The following is a 22,545-nucleotide window of genomic DNA, read 5'->3' as shown; positions in this document are numbered from 1 at the left end:
AAGTAAAGACCCCGGCTGGTCTTGCAACTTCAAGTCTGTCGTCACCAGCTGCGATGAAGGCTCCTGCACCACCGTTTCTGTTGCTTTCAACTGCTGATCCATCTGTGTATGCTTTTACTTCAGTTGACTCTTGAGTTTAAGATCTTGGCGAGGGCTTGGCGTCTCTGGGACATCCGGTGGATCGCTCTTCTTCGTGTCCGTTCGTTCTGTCTTGCACGTTGCTCTGTCCCAGGGTTTCCTAGGTCCAGGAGAAGGTGCTGTCTCAATCTTTGCTGTTATTGTCCGCCTTTATTCACAGACTAAACTGTTTTTTCAGGTTTTTAAGGTTCTTAGCTGTTATTTTTTGTATTTGTCTTGAAGCTAAATTATTAAAAGAACCCATGTGTGCTCTGTTGGAATGTATCTTCTTCTCGTATTTGTCATTCTGTCTCAAGTTAGTTTCAACATGTAATTTTTTAATTCTTTGTGGTTTGTCATGCTTGTTCTGTTGAACGAGTGAAATCTTGTGTTCGATAAACTTCGATGCCCTTTGTTTACAGACGCTTAGTTTGATATTCTTCCTCAATTATTGTGTTACGCACTGATTTTTAATGGTGTTCCTCGTGGTGTTATTGAGGTTTATATTGGATGTAATTGACTTGAATAATTGGCATTTTACAAGGACTTATTTTGGTGTTTCACAGTGCGATTTTTAGCGGATATAATTTAAATAAAATTAGCTAGTAATAGCCTTTTATTGAGCGGTTCAGATGCGTGATATATCCACTAGTTTGCCTTGCATTTCAGTGTTAAGTTAGTCGCTATTTCTTCTGTAACTTAGTTTATCAAACTTGGAGGTTTTCAAGAGAATTTCCAGTTCAATCTTTAATTATTTTAGCAAGAATTGTTTAATAATTTTAACAAGAAGTTTCTCAAGTTTTATCAAGTTTTATGAGATGATAGGCAACTGATTTTCAGGCTGGTTCTCCGGTGTTCTGCTGATAGTGGGTTCCGCAGGACTGTGCCTTGAGTTGTATTGGTCCTTCGTAAATATTTACTGATCTACAAGTTGGGCAATTTCCGGCTTTTGTACGTCTCTTGGTGTTTGTTCAGTACATATACAATTCCGTATTAGCACCTACTTTATCAGAATAATTACTTCACCAAGTACATAATCTCTCATGAAGTTATTTACTGATTATGTGAATTTATCATCAAGAAACTCAAAAAAGTAAATATTGAGGCTTTTAGGCACTTGATATGTTTGCTGATAAACTGTTACTCTGCGGTTGTTTTTTGTAAACATTAACAAATTAGAGGTTACAGGCCTAGATGGAAATGTTAGCTATAAATGGCCTTGAAACTAAATGAATATTGATTAATTTATATCACTTATTTATGGATATTTTAAGGAATATCATCACGTAACTATGAGGGACGAAATAGGGGCGTGACACTACCCGACTTTATGAAAATTTTCCATGAAAATTTTAGTGAAAGAACTGGGGTTTTACAATTTTTCTATAAAACATATAATCTGCACAAGTATGAGGGTATACATATGTTTTTGTTGGAGCCACCCAATTTATGTTTTCTTAGAAAAGAGTTTTGGAACGAAAGCATTTAAGTTAAAGACAATTAAAGAAGTTAAAAGAAATAAAGTTTAAGCTAAGACAAATGGAGATAAAGGTTAAAGTGAGGAAAGTTAAGACAAGATTAAGAGCTTTGAAGGAACATTAAAGGTGTGAAGGTGCGCTAATTTCAAAGTAAAGAGGGGGAACATAAATTAAAGTTAAGGTTAAGAGAAGACATTGAATTAGCACTGAAAATAATCACGATTATTTCGTTAAATAATGGCTCTAAACTTTGAGAAGGAGTAGGAGAAGGATACTGGTTGAATGATTAATTTAAAGCACTGGCTAATTTCTGGAAGTGAACAGTTATTTCGAGTATATAAAGCACTGATTAATTTGACTTAGTGAGTGAATGGGTACTTAATTTGTTATAAGAATAATACTTGTCGAACTTATATAAGACTTTCAAGAGCTTAAAGCATACTCTCCTCTCGGGTTAAAGCGTTGTTGTCTTTTTCGTCTTCTGTGGTAGTTTGTTCGTCTTCTATATCAAGTTTGTCTGTTTCAAATGGAAGATGCGCTTTTTGTTGGACAGTTAGACAGTTAAAGGAAAACTTGAAGATTGCTCTTCCTATGAACAAAACTCATGTTTCTTGCGGAGAAGTCTAAAGTTTTTCTCTTCTGGTCGTCAATTGCTTTGTCCAGGTGGTTGTCAATCGTAATGCTGTCGTCGGGAGTAGGAACTACAGTGATGCATGTTACTCGTGCAATACTTTTCCGCCTTTTGGCTTTCCTTTAAGCCTTTATGGATTAGTGCATTGTATCGATGCATGGTAGTTACTTCACTCTATTTTTGCTGGATGATATGTTTTATGTCAGGCTGCTCACTCTGAGCAAGATCAAGAGCTTTTTTCCTTTATTATCCTTCACTTGGACTCGTGAGGTCCTGTTCGGGGAGAAAGGAAAAATATCTAAGAAAACAATTTTCATCACTTTGTGCACGAGCTCTTCAGTTTCCCTTTTCATTGTGTTTCACTAGCTTTGGCAATTTGTCTGCCTTTCGAGCATAAAATGAACGGAAAGCTGTGGTGCTGTATGTGCAGTTCATTGACAGCAATATGTTCATTCTCTGAAAGTTTGACTAAAAGTCAACTTTTCTCTCAGTGGTTAGATACTCAAATGGAACTCGACATTGTGAAACTTTTGCAATATTTTTGGTTTTGTGACCAGCTATTGCCGTTATCACATGTTATGGTGGTTCCTTTTGTTGGTTTGTCTGCTGGATTCAGGCTTCTAGGTCTGTGATATTTATTTGTTTCAGGTGTACTTTACTTTTGGATCATGTGTGTTGATGTGTGTGTTTATTAATATTACTACTAAATATGGTGTTTAAACATGTTGAAGTCTGGTTATTTGGTTTAATGATGGGTGTGTGGTGATGGGGATAGTGGTTGGGGGGGGGGTCGAATTATGCAGTCTTTACATGTTTTTTCGAGTTTTTCAGATTATTTGATATCAATATGTGTTTCAATATTACTGCCGGGCCGAATAATATCACTCTGGGGTGCTGCGGCAACGGGACCAGGTTTGTGTCAAGGAACCGGGTTCACTGGTCTCGTTTGCGGCACCCAGGGTGTAATATCAATAATAGTTCAACTGTAGATATTAGCTTAGAAGACAGAGGAAGTAGTTGGAATTGGGACTCAATATTATTAATAGTATTCATATTATTATTCATATTATTCGGGATTGTTGGGATGTGGAGAAGGAGAAGGAGAGGAAGATGTGTGGGAAGAAGGGGGGAGAGGGAAGAGAGTGAAGATCAGGAAGATGAGGGAGGAGTTGAGATGGAGGAGACGGCAGTATAACTAGTTATTTATATTTATTTATTTAACTTATTAACTGACTTTTAGCTGTATATGTTTAGTTGTAGTTTGGTGTAATATAGCCTAATATACTGACTAATATACTTGGTGCTACTAATATTTAATAAGGTGCTTATTAATATCATAGTAATTAATATATCAAGACTTGTTTTGTGGGGGGGTTGAGGATATAAGTAGGGGACAAAAGGAAGAATTAGAGAGGCGTAGTAAATAAGTGAATGCTAGTGAAGGGTGTAATTGTATTTTCAGAGCGTTGTTGTGTGTTTTACGGCATGTGTTATTTAACTAGTAGCGGTCGTTATAGCATGGCATTTAAACTGTTGTTGTGCCGAATTAATCGAATTTTAGTGCTACTTTGAGGCAGTTTCTTTATTTTGATAACATTTATTCAGTTTGGATGATGCTGAGCGGTACTTGACTCGTTCTACTAGGACAAGGGGTCAGTCCGGTCAGTGTACTAGTGGTGGTGGTACCGTAGCTGAGGATAGCGCCGATGAGAATTGACTAGTGTCGGTGCAATTATATTCATCATGTAGTTTAGTTTCATCTATAGGTGAGTTTTTACTTATTGTTTGTCAATTGTAGCTTTGATAGTTGGATTTGACTGTTGGGACTAGCAGCTGTGAAGTGTGTGAACGTGTGGTAACATTTTAATTGCAGTGTGTGACTTTATAATGACATATTTGTGAAAGTGAAATTTTGGTGACATAACGACTTTTTTGATTTTTGGGCATTAACTTTAATTTACTTGTCAATTATTAATCATAGACCGGTTCTAATGGTTCTAGATACTTAATCTGGTTGTTAGCAGCACTTGTGTGTAATTTGAACTGGTTTGGAAGAGTATTTGGTACTAATTTTCACATGTAATTTTTTCGTAATTTTGGTGATTTTTCCGCATCAGGGCTGGTGTGGTAAATATGTGAATTTTTCAATTTTTATTGAACTTTGGGCAACTTTTTTGGCTTGGCCCACTCAGTAGACATTGGTGGGGAATAACTATGCAATAAATTCAGGTTTTTGGACACTTTTTGGTCAACTTTTTTTACTGATGTCTGAAAAAACGAAAAATGCGAAAAATTGAGGGCTCCAGCGTCACTCAGTTTTTAAATTGCTCCAATCGGGCTCAAAATTGACAGATCGCTTCAGTGGCTTAAGAAACCCTGCAGCGCAAAAATTTGGCGCAATTTAAGCATTTTTCGCAAAGTTATGACTATTTTCGTGATCTGAACCTGGCTATTTTTGAATCATGAAATTTCGGTCTGAATAAGTCTTCACTGTTCATACATTTTCAGTATTGAATGGTTAAAATGGTACTGTCTGTGCTTGGTACTAATGTATGTTACTGAATTATAGGGTTTGAAGCTATTTATCGGGTCTTAACGTTGATTTTTGGGTCCAAAATGCAAATTTTCAAGCATGATTTTTCCACTAATTGAGCTTCTTCGACACATGTGTCAGTCTGGTGATTCTCTAGTGGCCTAAATCAGGTGCTAACTGTTGTTAGTGATATCTGTGGCTATCAGAGGTAGCATTTTGGTAGGTTTGGAGTTGAGTAACTTAGGTTTTATACCAGTTTTTCTGTGAAATGTACTGAATTTTTACTTGTGAAGCGTCATGTTTGGTGCATAAGTTGACATAGATTGAAGATAATAGATTTTTGACAGTAATTGTGGGTCATACTAGTGAGTACTATGTTGGTAGCAGCTATTGGTGTGGTTTAATGCATTATTTGACTATAATATATTGAGTTTTTCACTTTAGAATTTCGGACCAAATTTTGTGAAATATCTGCAATTTTCGATTTTTTCACTTTTTTCAACATTTATAAATTTCTGTGCGATTGTATGGGTTTATTGGGCTTGGGTAACTACTAGGGAGACTGAATATTGGATATGGGCTCATAATTCGGCTATTTGATACTACTTTTATGTTCTAAATTTGGCTCTGTTTTGACGAATTTGAGAAGAGTTTGGTAGGCTTCAGTTTTTTGCTATTATTTCAACATTTTACTTAACAATTGTCAATATTTTTAATATGGGCGTGTAGAGCTTGAGCATGCGGATGTTTTAAGCTGATAATATCAGGTTTTCGATCAGTATTTTGGATTTTATGAACATGTTCGTGAATTTTCAAAAAGTCTCCAAAATTGAGGGGCCCAGCGTCACTCAATTTTTAAAATGCTTCGATTGAGCTCAAAATTGGTGAATCGCTTTATCGGCTCAAAAAACCCCGCAGCGCAAAAATTTGGGCGGTTTCAACTATTTTTTTAGGAGTTATAACGTTTTTGCTGCAGTGAACCTGGGTTTTTTGGAAAGGCTCAGATAGGGGATAGGTTATTGGCTATGAGGCTATGAAAAACTTGTTCAAAATGATTGATATTTTTATGGTTGGACTGCTCATGAGTAGGGCTAACTGAATTAACAATAAAAGTGGGCATATTCGGGTATTAAGATGCATGTTTGATCACTTTTTTCGGAAATTTCACTCGATTTTTTGTGACTTTCGTTACTTTGGCAGTCTTTTCTCAGCTTGTATTGGCGCTAGGGGGATGGGAGTGCATATTCTGAGAGCTATAGATGTGGGAGTGCTGATGGTGTGGTTAATTTTTGTCAGAAGTTAATATTTTTGACTCTAGTGGGAAATAACTGAATTTCCTGACAAAATTGTGGCGATTTCAGAGCTTATTTGGGTTTAAGTCTTCACGGTTGATACTGGGACGAGCTGGGACTGGTTTTTATGGTACTACAAAGCTAGTGGGGGGTTGCACTAGGGTTGTAGGGGGTATAGGTGGCTTTTATCGGGTCAGGTGGAGAATAAAATGACAAAATTTTTGAAGCGGAGGATTGAAGCAGAAGCGCAATTTTCGTTTTTTCGTCATTTTTCAACATATACTTGGAAATATTGGGTTTTAACGGTTGTTTGAGGTTGTACCATGTGGGTGGCAGCTGGGAGTAGCTGCTGGAGGCATTTGGGACAGTTTTTGGCATGTTTTTGGGGTATAATTTACACTACATTTTAATCAATTTTAGCACACTTTGGTAGGGTTCGGTGTTTTTGTCATAACTCAACTTTTATTGATTTTTGACGGGATTTTTGGGTACTGGGGTGTCAAGCGTGAGCAGTAGGATGATCTAGGGCTATAAAATGGATCAATTGGGTTTTTTTGTGGGAGTTATCATTGAATTCGAGCGGATTCGAAAAGTGTCAAAAATTGAGGGCTCCAGCGTCACTCAATTTTTAAAGTTCTCCAAATCGATTCAAAATTTGCATGTCGGTTCCTCAGCTTGAAAAATGCTGCAGCGCAAAAGTTTGGGGTGATCGGGGCATTTTTCACAATTTTATGACTGTTTTTCTGAGTTGAACCTAGGATTTTCGGAAGGGTCAATTTTAGACTAAGTTTTTGGTACTTAGAACGGGTCTAATGGGGTCAATAATGGCTGGAATCGCTTCTACTGGATGAGGGCTTTTCAGAACAATAGATTAATCCAGGTTCGGACAAGTAGTTTTGGAGATATATCAAAATAACTGGATTTTGAGGTCAAAAATTTTCGGTTTTTTGGCGATTTTTGGGCTTTAGGGCTAAGTTGCTCAGGCTTGTTGGGTTTTTGGGGCGGATGAAGGGTACTGCTGGACTGTACTGGGTCTGTACATACTAATGGATATAGATGGTTATGGGTAGAGGGTCGAAGACTTGACATATAAGCTCAAAAATGATGTTAAAATCTAATTTATCATAGCCACTGGCGAGTTTTGGAAGACTTAAGTGTGTAATTCCTGCATCTATTACTATTTCTCTCAGTTCATAGAGACTTGCTAATACTGATTCGTAAGTGGGTTTGTGGTAGTATCTGAATTTGGTAACTAAACTGAAGATATAACGTTCAGAAATGGGGTCGAAGTAGATTAAAACTGAGCCAATATCAGGTGGATATCTAAGTCTAATTGCACTTGGGGCTGCTGGGTACCAGCTTTTGACTTGTCGGGCTAATCCCTTTGCCATTGCAAGGTCTGCTGATATACAGTGTGCAAAAGAGTGTGGTGAATATAAGATATCTGTTGGAGAACTTAGATATGTTGCATTTATTTCTTGACTAAAATGGTTTAAATTTTGATTAGATGAGCCTGGTGAAGATTTTTTCGATTGAGATCTAGTAACTGGTTTATTTGCTGAACTGCTGGGCGTTCTCCCTGAATATTTTGCTATACTTGCTCGAACTTGATCTAGTTTTGTCTCTCTGCTTGGTGTATTTGACTGTTGTGCTGCTTGTGCTGATGCTTTTATTGCTTCACGTTTTTCTTCTTGTTCCAGTCTGGCACGTGCATTTTTTGGTCTAGGACTGCCTGATCTTCTAACTCGGTTGGTTAGGTAAGGGTTTGTTCTATCTTCTTTATGCAACATTATTTCTCTATCAAATTTAAATCCGCGTACATTTTTTCGCCGTTGGTAGTCTAGTGGTTTGAATGCACTTTTCTCTGGTTTTCGTTTAGGATTATAAGGTCGCGCTCTTATTTTTCTATCAGTTAGAGCATATTGTTCTTCGTGTGTTTCTGGAGGCGATTCAATATCAAGTGGTACTATTGACGGCTGTGGCTGTTGAGCTGGTAAAAACATTTCATCGTCTGATGAGGATGATACAAGAGGAACGCGAACTTCTGGTTCTTGAGGTCTAATTTCGTCAGCAATTAACGGATTAACTGGTATTCGGGCAATTTGTTCTGCGTCCAGGTTTAGGTCAGCTAAATTTTCATCTGAACTGCTATTTTCATCAAATAATTTTGGGATTGCTTCGTCTGAACTTGAGGAATCAAATACTGGAAGATGGACTGGGGCAGTTCGTGGTCTAACTGCTGGTGCTACTACCCTTGGTGGGGCCGGTGGGGCTGCTGGAGGTGCTGCTACTGCTGGTCCTGCTAATGGTCCACCTAGGGGAACATTTATGGTCACTCTGACTGGATCTTGTTTCACTTTTGTAGCTTGTTGTATCTCTGTTTCTTGCTCATTGATTAATTCTGGGATATGTTTATCAAATAGGTCAGGTTCCATGTGTTGTCTTCTCGACGGATCAGGTTGAAAGTTTACAGGATTGATGACTTTGAGATCTTCAGGAGTTTCACTTGGTTTAATTGGCTTCAATCTGATGCGATGAACACATTGGGTGTAGTTCGTATTTACTTTTCGAATGATGTAATTAGAATCAGTAAGGACTTTTTCTACTTTATATAGCGGTAGCCATTTCTGAACTTGGGAAGCTATTACTGTTGATTGTTCTAGTAGCTTAGGATTCAAAAGTAAACAGAATGATTTCTCCAGAATCGGTTTAGCTGATGCTTTTTGATCATAATACTTTTTGTACTTCAGGTAAGCAGTCGTTAATTTTTCTTTGTTTTCTCCATACTTTTGCATCATGGCGTCTTGCAGTTCATTAACGAAATCAGAATTTACTGCTACTGCATCCATTACTTTTCTGGAGAACCGTATGTCAAGGGGTTTTATGGGTTCTCTGCCATGGAATAAAGTTGAAGGACAACAATTTGTCGCTGAATGATATGAAGTATTATGAATAAAGGTTGCAAGAGGAACATATTTATGCCAGTCTTTCCATTGTTCTTCTGTATTAAGTTTCAGAATTCGCTTCAGTGGTCCGTGAGATCGTTCTACTGCTCCAATAGTTTGAGGGTGCTTTAGTGAGGCATGTTTTAACTTTACTTCTAGTAAACTTGCTAATTCTGACATTAATTCGGAAGTAAAGTTGGTTCCTAAGTCACTAAGTATTGTTTGAGGAATGTAGCTGTGTTGGAAGAACACCTTTACTAGTTCTCGGGCTACTGTGTCTGCATATCCATTTGTTAATGGAACTGCGAATAGGTACTTTGTGAAGACATCTATTGCACTCAAAACATACTTATACTGCGATGACTTTAGGGGGCCTACTAAATCAATTTGGCGCATATCTCCTGGATATGATTGTAGTGAACTGACTGGTTGTAACTTGGGTGTGATGTGGCTTTTTGGTACTCTGTTAAGTTGAAGACAAGAGGCAGTTTTTGATGAAGCTAATGAAATGTTCGGTGAAGCCTGGATAATAAAATCGCTTTCTAAATTCCTGAATTGTTGCTTTGATGCCTAAGTGACCTGCTGTTTGTGAATTATGGAGCCTATATATAGTCTCTTTCCACAAATGCTTAGGTACACAGAATTGTTTATGAAGTACTTTTCCAGTATCATCATAAAAATTCCGGTATAAGACATTCTCTTCAAGAATTAATCTGTTTAGGTGCTTGTGATACTTCTTTAAGTTTGTTGTAGCATACTTTAAGTCAGGTTGTTGAATATTTGGTTGAATCCAGCTTATTACTGTTCTAATATCTGCATCTTTTTGCTGCTCATCTGCTAAGTTAAGGCTAATTAAATTGTCTGTAAGATCTGGGAACTCATCTAATGGATTTGGGTACTCAATTGAATTTATTTCGTGTTTTCGTTTAAGTTTTAATAGCCCTTGTAATTCTGTGATTGGTGAGTTACTTTGACGTTTTTTGTAGTCTTCATAATATCCCAATTTTTTGAGAAAGTTAACTTCTTCACTATTTATTTCGTCACAGATTTTCAGTGTCAAATAACACGTTCAGTTCAACATCGGGGTTTTGTGCTTCAGTATCTATTTCTATTTCTCTGACTGGAATTCTATCTGTTAACTTTAAAGACATTGTTGCTGTTTTGTCATTCTCCATTCTAGAGAGAAAATCTGCGGCGTAATTAGCACGTCCAGGAATGTGAGCAATTACTATATTAAATGCAAGTATTCTGTCTAAACAATTCCAAAGAGATGGCGGTATTACTTTTGATTGAAAGAATTGTGTGAGGCTTTTGGTGTCAGTGAGTATAATTACTTGTTTACTTGATCCCCAAATGTAGTGTGAAAAGTAGTCCAGCGCATAGTACAAAGCTAGGAACTCTTTGTAATAGATTGAGAACTTTAATTGCGTAGCATTAAACAAATGCGATCCAAACGAAACGGGAGCGTATGTTTTCTTTTCTTTCTTTCCTGTTTCATTTACGTAGTCTTCCACCATTAGTACAAAACCTGCACCGTGGTAACTAGCGTCGCAAAGAATTACATACTGTAGCCCTGGTTTTGGCAATCGCAATGTTACATTTGTTGCTTCCATTAAATCTTTCTTTATTACTTCTAATGCCTTTACATGTTCTTCTGTGGTTTCTATTACTGCCTCCTTCTTCAGGAGCTTGTAAAATGACATTAGTTTTTCACCTAGGTTAGGGATGTAATTTCGGAAGAATTGCGTGAAGCCGATTAATCGTTTTACTTGTTTTGTTGTTTTCGGCATTTTAAATTTATCAAGAAATTTCGTTATTTTTGATTTTTCTGGTGATATTCCTTCTGCACTGATGTTATTTCCAAGGAATTTCATTGTGTCAGTTGCTATTTCACACTTTTCGGGTGACAATTTTAATCCAGATTGACGTATACACGTAAAAATTTCTCTTAAAGAGGGTACCAATTGTTCAAAATTTGTTACTGCATTTCCAATATCATCCATAAACTGGGTACAATTTCCTGAAGCTAAGCATGGGTCCAAGTAATGTCTAATAAAGGAACTAAATCCTGTTACTGACTTAATCAATCCTTGTGCAAGACATTTATAAGCATAAGCTCTCGAAGCAAAGTTAAATGCTAGCATTTGCACTGATACATCGTCTGCCATTTGCACGCAATGATATGCTTGAGAACAGTCAAGTTTTGTGAACAATTTTTTTCCGGCAAAGTAATTTATTGCGTCACTCATGTTGGAAATCGGGAAATTGGTATTCACGTAGTCATTTTTCAACAAGTGGTTTACTTTTCTCAAGTCAATTAATAGTCTGAGTCTTCCTGAATTCTTTCTTTGAGCGAAAAGTGGACTACTATATCTTGATTGAGACAAAGTTGTTATCAGTCCGTAATAATGCATTAGTGCGAGCTCTACTTGTAACTCATTTCTCAAATGGACGGGCGTTGGAGGGCCTTGTTCGTAAATTGGTATGCTTCTTTCTGGAGTTAACTTTATTTTTAAATCTGTATTATATCCAACGTCAAATCTGTGTTTCGCGAAAATATCACTGAATTCGACTAGTAGTTCACCTACTACTGCTTTTTGCTCATCATTGAGGGCTGATTTTTCCCACGGAAACTTGCTTAAAAATGTTATTTTATCCTGATGATTACCCTTTGGATCTAGTTTCTCCATTTCTTGCAGTTTTAGCAGTTGCTCATAGATATCTCTCTGCAAGGGCGACAAGTTTGTCGGATCTGGGCACGTTTCAGGCGTTGGGAACCATAGTTTTTCATATTCCGGTGCTGGTTTCGCTGGTTGAGCCTTTCTTTTTGGGGTGTCTGTAACTTGAATTAGTTGATTTATTTCTGTTAAATAATTTTCGCTCATTTTTGCAACATTTATTAATTGAGGATCTACTTCTAACAACTTTTCAGCTTGTTCTGATGTTAAGAATGAGAATTTGGCTATTTTTTCGCCTTTATTTATGTTAATTGGGTGGTCAGTAATGTTCAGGACATAGATGTAGATAATGTTATTTTCAGCAACTTTACTTAGAGATGATGTTAATATTATTTCGCTGTCTTTTTCAAAGATTTCATTTGGAATTATTACCCCACAAAGGTCAGTGAAAGATTCTAGTTTATCGTAAAGCTTGCAGTCTAATACTGCTTGTTGATTTGGCTGCAAGACTTGCTTTTTCTGTGTATAAACTCCGAATTTTTTACGTTTTACAACTCTTCTGGGTTGCTTTTCTGGCTTTATTTCATTTATTTGCAGAGTTTGATCAGGGAATTTAATGTAACTTTGTCCTGGGCAAATGCTAACTTTATGTTTAACAAAGAATGGGTTGCCTAGGATTACAGGAGTTGTGACAATTAATACAAGGAAATCTTCTGTAAATGTTTGTGTGCCCAATTTAAATGTAATTTTAATTGCTTTATCAATTTTAACTATATTGCCGTTTGCCATTTTAACTTTATCTAGATCAGGTTTTTCTATTTCTGTTATTGAGTTAATATTTGTGTTAATTAGTTCCTTGTAGAATTCACGACTTATCACATTTGCAAATGCTCCTGTATCGACTAGTGCGCGTCTTTCTAATTCTCCATTAAATTTAACTTTAACATAGGATAATGTTCTGCCTAAAAGTGGGACAATGCTAAATAGTTGCTGAACATGTGGTGTTGGCTTTGGTGCGGGTTGAGGTACTTGCATTGGGAGTTGCACAGAATTATTAACTTTACTTTTATTATTATTACTTTTGCGTTTTCTACGCTTTTTATTATTTTTGTTATAAACTGGCTCTATTACTTTATCTAAACTAGGACTAGACGTGCTTTCGTTATAATGGTTAACTGAGTTTTTATAATTTTTATTTTGTTTTTTAAAGTTGGGTGGCTTTATTAGTTTTTTGTTGATTAAATGGGAAATTCATACCTCTCATATTTCTATTTTGAGGGTTACTTGCATGATTAAACTGATTTGATTGTTGAGTGCTATATCGGTTGTGTACTGGACTATCGTAAACTATACCCTGTCTAAGAAGGTTTTGAGGGGTATTTTTTGATGGGAACCGATAAACAGGTCTATTAACATAAGCTGGGTGAACAAATGGGGGACTATCTGAAGGTTCGGTCCAATAATTACGAGTTTGTGGCTGTTCGTTATAATAAAACGGTCTAGGGGCATTAAATTGTGGTCTAAACTCTCGATAATTATTAGCACGGGGGGCATACTGTTGCTGGGGCCAATAATTTGGCTGGAATTGGCGATAATTAGACTGATATTGGGGGTAATTTGGCCGATAATTTTGATATTGAGGGCGGAAATTTTGCCTATGACTTTGTCTATAGACTTGTTGAGGGTAATGTGGTGTAAAAATGTTTGCTGGGCCTTGTTCTGATGGCTCATTTTTAGGTGCTATTCTCTGCTCAAGTTTCTGCTCAAGTTCTTTTTGATTATTGGAGATAACAGTTATTGCTTTCAGCATTTTATCTGTGTTTGATTCAGTTATTTCATTAAATCCGTCGTCAAAGTACTCTTCTCTGTTACACATCTCCCTTATTGCAATTTGTTGGCTAGCTAAGGTGCATAACTGATCTATTGTATCTGTGTCTGGCCTTTCTAGGAGCTTAGGCTTGAGCCAGTTTGGCATAGACTTAATGAAAAAACGCTTTATTTGTTCGTTTTTTCGATTTTCTGACATTTCAATGGCAGATTCTCTTGCTGCTGTCTCTCTTTCGAATCTACGGGCTTCAGCATCACCTCCTCCTGCTGCCGCTACTACTATTTCAGGTGCTGGATATGCTTTATTGGCCTCTGTTCTTAACTTTACTAAGAAATTCTTAACTGTGTCTGTTTTTGGATTGAACTTTTGGTTTTCTAACTTTATGATTCTAATTTCTCTCAAGTCATCCTGCGTGAATCTGTTCCTTAGAGCTGTTATACTGTCTTCAAAGACTAGTCGGGTAGCCTCTGGTAAGGTCAAGAAGTATCGCAAGGCATCTCCTTTTAAATGTAATTGCAAAAAGTTTGCTTGTTGCGCGTTTGCGATTGCTGCAACTCCGATTGCTCCTGTTATTAGTTGTTCAAACTCGTTAAAATTGTCCGTTTCGGATCCAGAAAAAGGCGTGATGTTGATCTGCGCGTGTGCCATTTTGCTTTTTACCCGATTAGATTATATACTTTCCGTTCAATCAGTCTTACTTTCGTTCTAAAGTATTAGATAGCACACTTAACTTAACTTAATGTAGAGATTAAGGGGTTTTAAGAGATGAAAACAGTTAAATGAATAGCACAAGAATATCAGAAAAGAAACTACTGAAACCATTCGTTCTATAAATAATAAAGAAGGGCTGCTTATAGACCTATTCCTAAAGCTCCGGTCGAATCGTCAGACTTATATCGTTGAAGCCGTATGGGCCGCCGAAGTCTCACCTCTAAAGAGTGCCCCTTAGTTTAGGAAAATTCGTGGGGACCACGACCGCACAGGCCTTGTGGAAGCTGCACTCAGATAGGCAACAGCATAATTGACCGAAGTCACTGTTTGATTCATTAACCTCCGGAGCTGGGTGGGGAAATAAAATATAATTGTTTTTTATTTTTGTTTAAACTTTTGTTTTGCCCTCTTTTTTAGTTAATAATTAAGTTATGGTTTCAGTAATTTATTATTCTGATGTTATCTGATAATCAGTGATGATGTTATCAAGGTTAATTTATTTATCAGATTGAAGTTTGTGACGGATAAGTCCAAATTTGCGAGATTTCTGATTTAAACTTTTTGCTGTCCAATAAATTGCTACACGTTTATCGTCTTTATCTAGCACATAAATAACGATGGATTTATAAGCTGAGGAGGAAAAAGCGCTTACTATCTGAGCTTGTGTTTTATTGCTGTTATGGGTGTAATTGATGTTATTTCCTTCAATATGTTCAACAAAATTGGGGGAAGCTCGGCAATTATTAATAGCGGGGAGAATTTGTTCTTTATAAATTGACATAAATAAAGCACCAAAGTTAATTTTACAAATTCATTTACTCACAATATCATCGCTTGCAAATACCCTGTGTTGTTTTTGTCCGTTGTGGCGGCTGTGGTTGAGTTTGTTCCAGTTATTGTCCACTCAAACGCTTTTGAATTATTGTTACACTTAGTCCACAAAGACACAAACACAGTTTCCACCCATTCTTTCCTTTGTTACTGCTTTCTGCATTATTGTCTTGCTCGGGAAGGATGTGCTGGATGCTGATCAGGATGATTGGAGGCTCTTAAGGTAATGAAGGAAAAGCGAAAGAAGAAAATGTCGAAGAGAAGAAAGAAAATGTCGAATTTATCAAAGAATTATTTGGAATTTCGGTCCGTTAAACTGGGAAACAGTTAATAACTCCTGTCACCATGTTACGCACTGATTTTTAATGGTGTTCCTTGTGGTGTTATTGAGGTTTATATTAGATGTAATTGACTTGAATAATTGGCATTTTACAAGGACTTATTTTGGTGTTTCACAGTGCGATTTTTAGCGGATATAATTTAAATAAAATTAGCTAGTAATAGCCTTTTATTGAGCGGTTCAGATGCGTGATATATTCACTAGTTTGCCTTGCATTTCAGTGTTAAGTTAGTCGCTATTTCTTCTGTAACTTAGTTTATCAAACTTGGAGGTTTTCAAGAGAATTTCCAGTTCAATCTTTAATTATTTTAGCAAGAATTGTTTAATAATTTTAACAAGAAGTTTCTCAAGTTTTATCAAGTTTTATGAGATGATAGGCAACTGATTTTCAGGCTGGTTCTCCGGTGTTCTGCTGATAGTGGGTTCCGCAGGACTGTGCCTTGAGTTGTATTGGTCCTTCGTAAATATTTACTGATCTACAAGTTGGGCAATTTCCGGCTTTTGTACGTCTCTTGGTGTTTGTTCAGTACATATACAATTCCGTATTAGCACCTACTTTATCAGAATAATTACTTCACCAAGTACATAATCTCTCATGAAGTTATTTACTGATCATGTGAATTTATCATCAAGAAACTCAAAAAAGTAAATATTGAGGCTTTTAGGCACTTGATATGTTTGCTGATAAACTGTCACTCTGCGGTTGTTTTTTGTAAACATAAACAAATTAGAGGTTACAGGCCTAGATGGAAATGTTAGCTATAAATGGCCTTGAAACTAAATGAATATTGATTAATTTATATCACTTATTTATGGATATTTTAAGGAATATCATCACGTAACTATGAGGGACGAAATAGGGGCGTGACATATTGTCATTATAGATGTCTGGCGCTACTTAATCTAACAGTTTGTACTGTTCAATTTCCTAGACCGCTTAGGTTTAACGTCTCAACTTGTAAAATTCCAATTAATTTGTCTCCGCCGCGACTCTATGATAAAAGAAATTTTAGTCTTTGGTTTTAATGAGTTTACATCTGCTGTAAATTTTTCCTTGTGTTAGCAAAGGAGCCTAAAAACCTGGTATCTGGTTATTTGAGATAGACTACCTCTAAGTAAGGATGTTATACTATGTTTTTATTACGTCCAAGAGATTCTGGTTTCGTTTAAAACCTTTTGGCGCTGCTTCAACATTTTAGATGAAATCATTTTCATTTCTACAGTCTTTCATTTCTACAGAAATCATTTTCATTTCTATTTTCAGTCTTTCATTTTTATTAATATGCTTTTAAAGAAACGTTCTGCAAACAGGTGGGAGACAAGTGATAAACTTGGCTGTCACGCGGCCAAGTTTAAAACACAATGGAAATAAACGCGGCAAATAATACGAAATTAATTGCTTCAGCGTACAATAATACTGAAAGTTTGTAAAAAATTCAGAATTTTTAATAAAGTGTCGTGTGAACGCTGTATTGAAAGGAGGACACGGAGAAAATGGATTTTACGCTGTCTCATTGTCCAAGATAATTGGAGGTGATTTTATGGTTATTAAGAAAATCATGCAAAATGTTGGTTTTGCTAAAGTTATATAAAATATAACTCCGAATTTGGTATGATTTTCTTACCAAATTGTACTGCCTATGCATAGTACGGAGTTTAAAAGACATTTCACTTTGAATCGGAATTCAATCTAAGTTTGGCGACTTCGATATCGTTTTAAGAATTCCATGTGTATTTTATGTTGGCTGAAGTCTAATTCTAGTTCAATTGTTGTTTAAGTCTAAAAGTAGACAACTACAGACAAAATTTGGAAGGTTGATCCGGCATTTTGGGTTCCTCAGGAAACGGAAGTACTTTTTTCCTCGCTTTTTCTAGCTTAACTTATAAAGTATCACCTTTTTTTGCAGAAGCTTGTTAAAACAAACAAAATATGTTGCCGAGACCTAATTTTCTGTGAGGTTGTAAATTGCGCATCTTAATCGTTCGACTGTTGATCTTCATTCAATTCACCTGGTTTTTAACTATATTCAGTCCCATCTTGTTGGAATTGATTTCCGGTATAGAATTGAACATCGGAAAGCTCCGGGACAAAGTACTTTTAGACCTCTTCTTTAGAGAGGTACTAATATCACCGAGAAATCGTTTTATCTAGGTTTTAATTTCGCTAGGTGACCCTATAAAGACTGAATAAATTTTTCCAGTCGAGAGATCTTCATCCCATTTTTTGATAAATCTGCACACACACATGAGTTAACTTTGAGATATTAGGTCGAATATTCTAAAAGGCACCTAATTGCAGAAATTCAGTGATTGTTTTTTGGTAGCCGTTTTTACCTTTTCGACGAATCAGGACATTGGGTTGTTTTACAAAATTTGAACTGATAGGGAATTGCAAGTATCTTAAAACAATCAGACTGCGTTGTTTATTTAGGAGCCAATAAAGATTTTAATCTGAAACTCCGTCAATAATTGCAACGGTTTGCAGCAAATTCTTTTTTAATGACCCGTTGAATCAAACTATCTATCTATACTACTTGGAACCGGGTTTATATTGTTTTAATGAAATTAGTCTCCAATCCTTTTGACAGTCCTCATCTTAACGTTCTATAGTCCTAATTCATGTAATGAGTAGAAGTTTGTGGATATCATTTGAAAAGTGGTTAATCTGGGCCCTACATTTTTTCGAAGAACTTGATGATACCTGGATTTTAGGGAGTTCGTCTTATTGCCAATTGCATTCTTATGAGGTAAAACGTTTAAGGGGTTAGTTACTCCTTTGTATGTTGCAGGAAATCATCTGGTATCTACTGTTGGCCAAAAGAGGGCCAAGGTCTACATCCTGATGACCGACCCCTCACAGAACAGGAGATACAACAGCAGTGGGTCCTCATGAACAAATCCACTGACGTCATTGCCGAGTTCCTGAATCCCTCCACGTCAGGATTAATTCCGGATCCCAACAGGGTATCGGATGTTCCTCCTGAGATGCAGCAATCGTTGGACCTCTTGGGACTTATTGAGCTCCAGGACCAACACATGGTGACCGGTGATGGTATAGCCGAAGGTGCCGCGAGAGATAGTCTGAAGAGATTGCCAGGGAAAAGAGCACCGTTGAGTACGTTGAGCGATAGTGGCAGCGAGAGTAGTGGTTCAGGTCGATTCTCGGAAACTGAGGTGTTTGCTAAATTTAAGTCCAAACCTCCTGTTGTTGATGAAATGATAACTGGCAAGGAGAATCTGGAAAGACAGAATGTGGTGATCTCTGATACGTGTTAGTTAAAAAAATTTGTTCATCTTATAATTTTAGACTGTTCGTTTTCAAGGAGAAAGTATATGGAAACTTGTCGGAGACAAAGATATGAAATAGTTGACGCTACTTAGACGCTATGAAACTAGCTGGTTATGTCTCAAACCAGTGTCCCATAAAACGGAGTCAAAATTTAATTGAATAAGTTGCTGTTAATATGGAGCTGAAGTCCATAAATTTAGTGACGAGATGCCAGCAAGTTTTTTTATAATGGACAATGAAGCCTAATATGCTCCTTTCCTCCATTACTATAAATCAATGCAAGATTCTTTCAGGGGACGTTTAGGATATTTTTGACGGAGATCGTTCCCTTTTCCTGCGGGAGAAAGGAACTGGAACTATCAGAGATGAAGATGAGAGAAAATTGTGCATTGTTTATGAAATCACGGAAATGAGATAGGAAATATAATTAAAACTCATTTAATCAACAAGCGATTGTACAGTATGAGATGGACGAAAGCAAGTATGGCTAATTTTCGTCTTATATGTTACAGGTGAAGTTGCGACCTCGAGACCGAAGGAATCTAATTTACAAGAACCTCTGCAAGACTCAAATCTTCAGGATACTGCGTTATCTAACAACATCAACATTTTCAATGCTGGACTGTCGGTCACGCTTAGTATTGAAACACCTGTTGTACGAGCCAGTCAGAGTGCAGAAGTACTAGAAGTCAAAAATCGACGGAAGATCACACCAGCTGTCACAGTTGTGGAACCGGTGGAGGCTCCGCCACGTGGCTCCAAACGCGATTCAATTCCTGGAACCCGGTTCAGTGAGGCTTCAGTCCGGCGTTTCCCCGATTTATCAGTGCTGGAGACCCAACCGGTTGACGGTAACAGGAGGAAAAGAAGGTACCGATATTTGGATGTTGGGCCTATTGAAATCAGTAACAAGGCTATAAAGAGCTGTCTACAAGACTGTAGTGATATCCTGAGACCATTTGTACCCGCTGCTTTGGAGGAACATATGAAGGTTAGATATTAACTGATTGGAAGAATAATATAATTTAAGCTCCGTCTGGCTATTTTACGTTAAGGTTGGGACCGGATGACTGGGTGCTATTGCGAGGAATGCTACCTGCTTGATGTTTGTTGTTGTTGAATCATTGATTGATGTTCTAGGATAGAGGTGATGAATAATTTTTTAAATGGCCCTCCTCATATTCATAAAGCTAGATGCTCTCAAACGAAGTTTGAAGCCTTTGCCTTAATTGTAGTCGCGTCTTTTTCAATGCAAGTTACTTTTTAAGTGACGTTTTTTAATTGTGCTTGTTATAAATTGCTCTCTCATTCACATTTTCAGGCAGCTCAACTTATTTGAGGGCAGTTTACTTTCAAAACTAAAATGAAAAGTGAGCCGAATTTGAATTCATTTTTCACTTCAAATATGAGAAGTGAGCACTGTGCTTAATGTTTGTCCTAGTCTTATGACTATTTGGACTTCATTTGTTCATTGGTTTTCAACGCTCGGATGTTTATTTGCCTGACCATATTTTGTACTCTCGTCTGATTTATGAGCAATACCATTTGAAGTTCGGCAGTAGTTTTTAATAGCCGCCAAACGATAGCTGAGGCTATTATTGGCCTTCCCTTTGTTTTTACAATTCAAACAATCTGAATTGCATTGAATTGTATTGTCTTTTTACGACTCGAAGAGAAGTATTGGACAAGTCCTTTTTAATCACTTTTATTGGAGTGAATTTTGAAGCAGGAAATGAAACGCTCTCAAACGAGTGGTTTTTTAGCTGAACAAAATTGAACAGTAGAGCGAAAAAAGTAGTTTTTTGTTCATACTGCTGTTTTCCAGAGAGCGAGAAATGAGGTGTCATAAAATTTCTGTAAGCGAGCGAAATTTATTGTTCACGTGCGGCTTTTGATAGTGCTTTGAAGGTTTCTGGTAATTAATTTGATTTTCATACCAATTTGCAAGTTTTTCAGCCGTTTTGCTGAATTTTAGGCGCTTTTTGTTTTGTTCAACTACTTTGTGTGGGATTTGAATAGACAGTTATTACTTGAGTAATTTTTCGATACCGAGTGATTACAGTATTATTGGTATTAAATGGTTTTTGTGGAGAAAAATGACAATAAACAGTAATCTTCAATAATTTTTCTTAAGTTTTGCAGGTTTTTGTTTTTCTAATCTTAGATAAATTTTTTTAGCCTATTATGACTTGACTATTGTTTTGCAAGCATTTCAATACTCTACTTTATCCAATGGACTTTTTTTGGCTCTATCTGCTCTCGTAATATCGAAAATTTCCGAGTTTTTCTAAATTCTTATTTCAAGTTGTTTTTAGATGCTTCTTCTATTCTTAAAATTTTTTCAGCTATTGAGGATCTCAAGTGTTTAAAGTAGTTGTTTTTGCTGCTTTTTGATGGTTTTGATTTTTGTTTTGAGTGGATTTGGTGAAGATGATTGAGTAATTTTAATGCAGATTTTTGTGGATTTTCGTCTGTTTTCTTTGCTTATTTTTGCTAATTTATTCTGATTTTGTGCTTTTCCCTAATTTTTACTGTTTAATATTTTATTCACAATTTTTCTAGAGGTGGTGCAGTGCGTTACTGGAGTACTGCACTTTTCAATAAAAGATAACACAAATTTCAACATTTTCTGTATATTTCGCAGCTTTTTATTGTATAACTCGGCAAGGTATTGGATTGGTGTATGCTTGATCAGAAATTATAATAAACTCTGTTTTATATAATGTTTTGGAAGTAGCATGTTGGAAAATTAACAATAAATTTGTAGCTAAATTTTGAATTTTTTCTGAATTCTTTTCCCTTATGCCAGTTTTTCTGTCAATTTTTAGTCGTTATGTAAGTTATTTTTAATCGTGTTGCGTGGTCTTCTGCCAAATGTTGTTTTGGAGTTGCAACTTGTAAAGAAATTTTTATCAAATGCTTTTATCATTTTCTGTGATCAGATACTTTTTCACTGTTCTTTTTTCAGGTCATTGTTTCAATTGATTAGTGATTAGTAGGACAATCAGTTTTCTTCGAGTCGTTTCCGGAATTCTTCCGAATATGGTTTTTTAAGATCTGTTCAAATTTTTATGATTTCTGAAGTCAAATTGGATTAATGATTTTGATAACGCCGAAACAGGAGGTGGAGCGAAAAAGCGAGTTTTTTCGAGGCGTGCAATTTTTCGCTCTAAGTTTTAAGTAGAGTAAGAAAACGGTGTTTGAACAAAAACTAGTTTTCCTCTATTGTGATTTTTTCACGTGCGACAATTTGTCTTGTTTTCACTGTTGTTTGGATTTTTTGACTGATTTTTTTCTCTTTTTTTTTCAATCCACTCATAGTCCATTCTAGGTCTAGTTTTTTTTGTAGAAGATAAGAATTCTTCGAATAGTTGGTCAGGACTTGTCCTATGATTTTTTCTTCATCATTTTTGTTACAACCATATGGTGTCACAATCACTTTTTCGCGTGATTGTGCACAAACTCTGCTTCTTGTTCGCGATCTGCCAAAAAATTGTTTTGACGATCTGCCAAAAATTGAAAGTATTGAAAGTATAATGTTAATTGTTTAAAGTATGGAAAAATATACGTACCTCATCCACGTGCTGATTTACATCTTGGTTATTTATGAAATGAGTGAATGCAACAAGGAGCTAACACGTGCTATTTATACTAGATTTGTCCCCAACTTTTTATATTGTAATAGGTGATATGATGACCCTTGATCTTTTAGAGAAGTAAATTATCAGAGTAAATAGCTAGTTAAGATCGGATGTCATAAGAAGTCAAGGAAGTTATAAATTAAAGGTGATCACCATGAATGTAAAAGTACGGTAATTTGGGGCAATAAATATGGACTGAATTTCGTGTTAATCGCCACAGTTGTCAACCAT

General features: G+C 36.4%; 1 protein-coding gene across 1 annotated transcript in view; it reads left to right on the top strand.

Moving 5' to 3' along the window:
- The window catches only part of LOC142353533 (uncharacterized), a 40,527-nt gene that overhangs the window by 3,827 nt on the left and 14,155 nt on the right, over positions 1-22,545 (top strand). Inside the window, exons 2-3 of the mRNA XM_075405792.1 lie at positions 18,174-18,655; positions 19,186-19,664. Coding sequence (XP_075261907.1) covers positions 18,174-18,655; positions 19,186-19,664 — 961 coding nt within the window. The remainder of the gene's footprint in view (positions 1-18,173; positions 18,656-19,185; positions 19,665-22,545) is intronic.

The sequence above is a fragment of the Convolutriloba macropyga genome, chromosome 14, assembly GCF_964194025.1.
Source record: "Convolutriloba macropyga chromosome 14, txConMacr16.3, whole genome shotgun sequence".
Classification (NCBI taxonomy): Eukaryota; Metazoa; Xenacoelomorpha; order Acoela; family Convolutidae; genus Convolutriloba; species Convolutriloba macropyga.
This window is presented reverse-complemented; position numbering and strand designations above follow the sequence as displayed.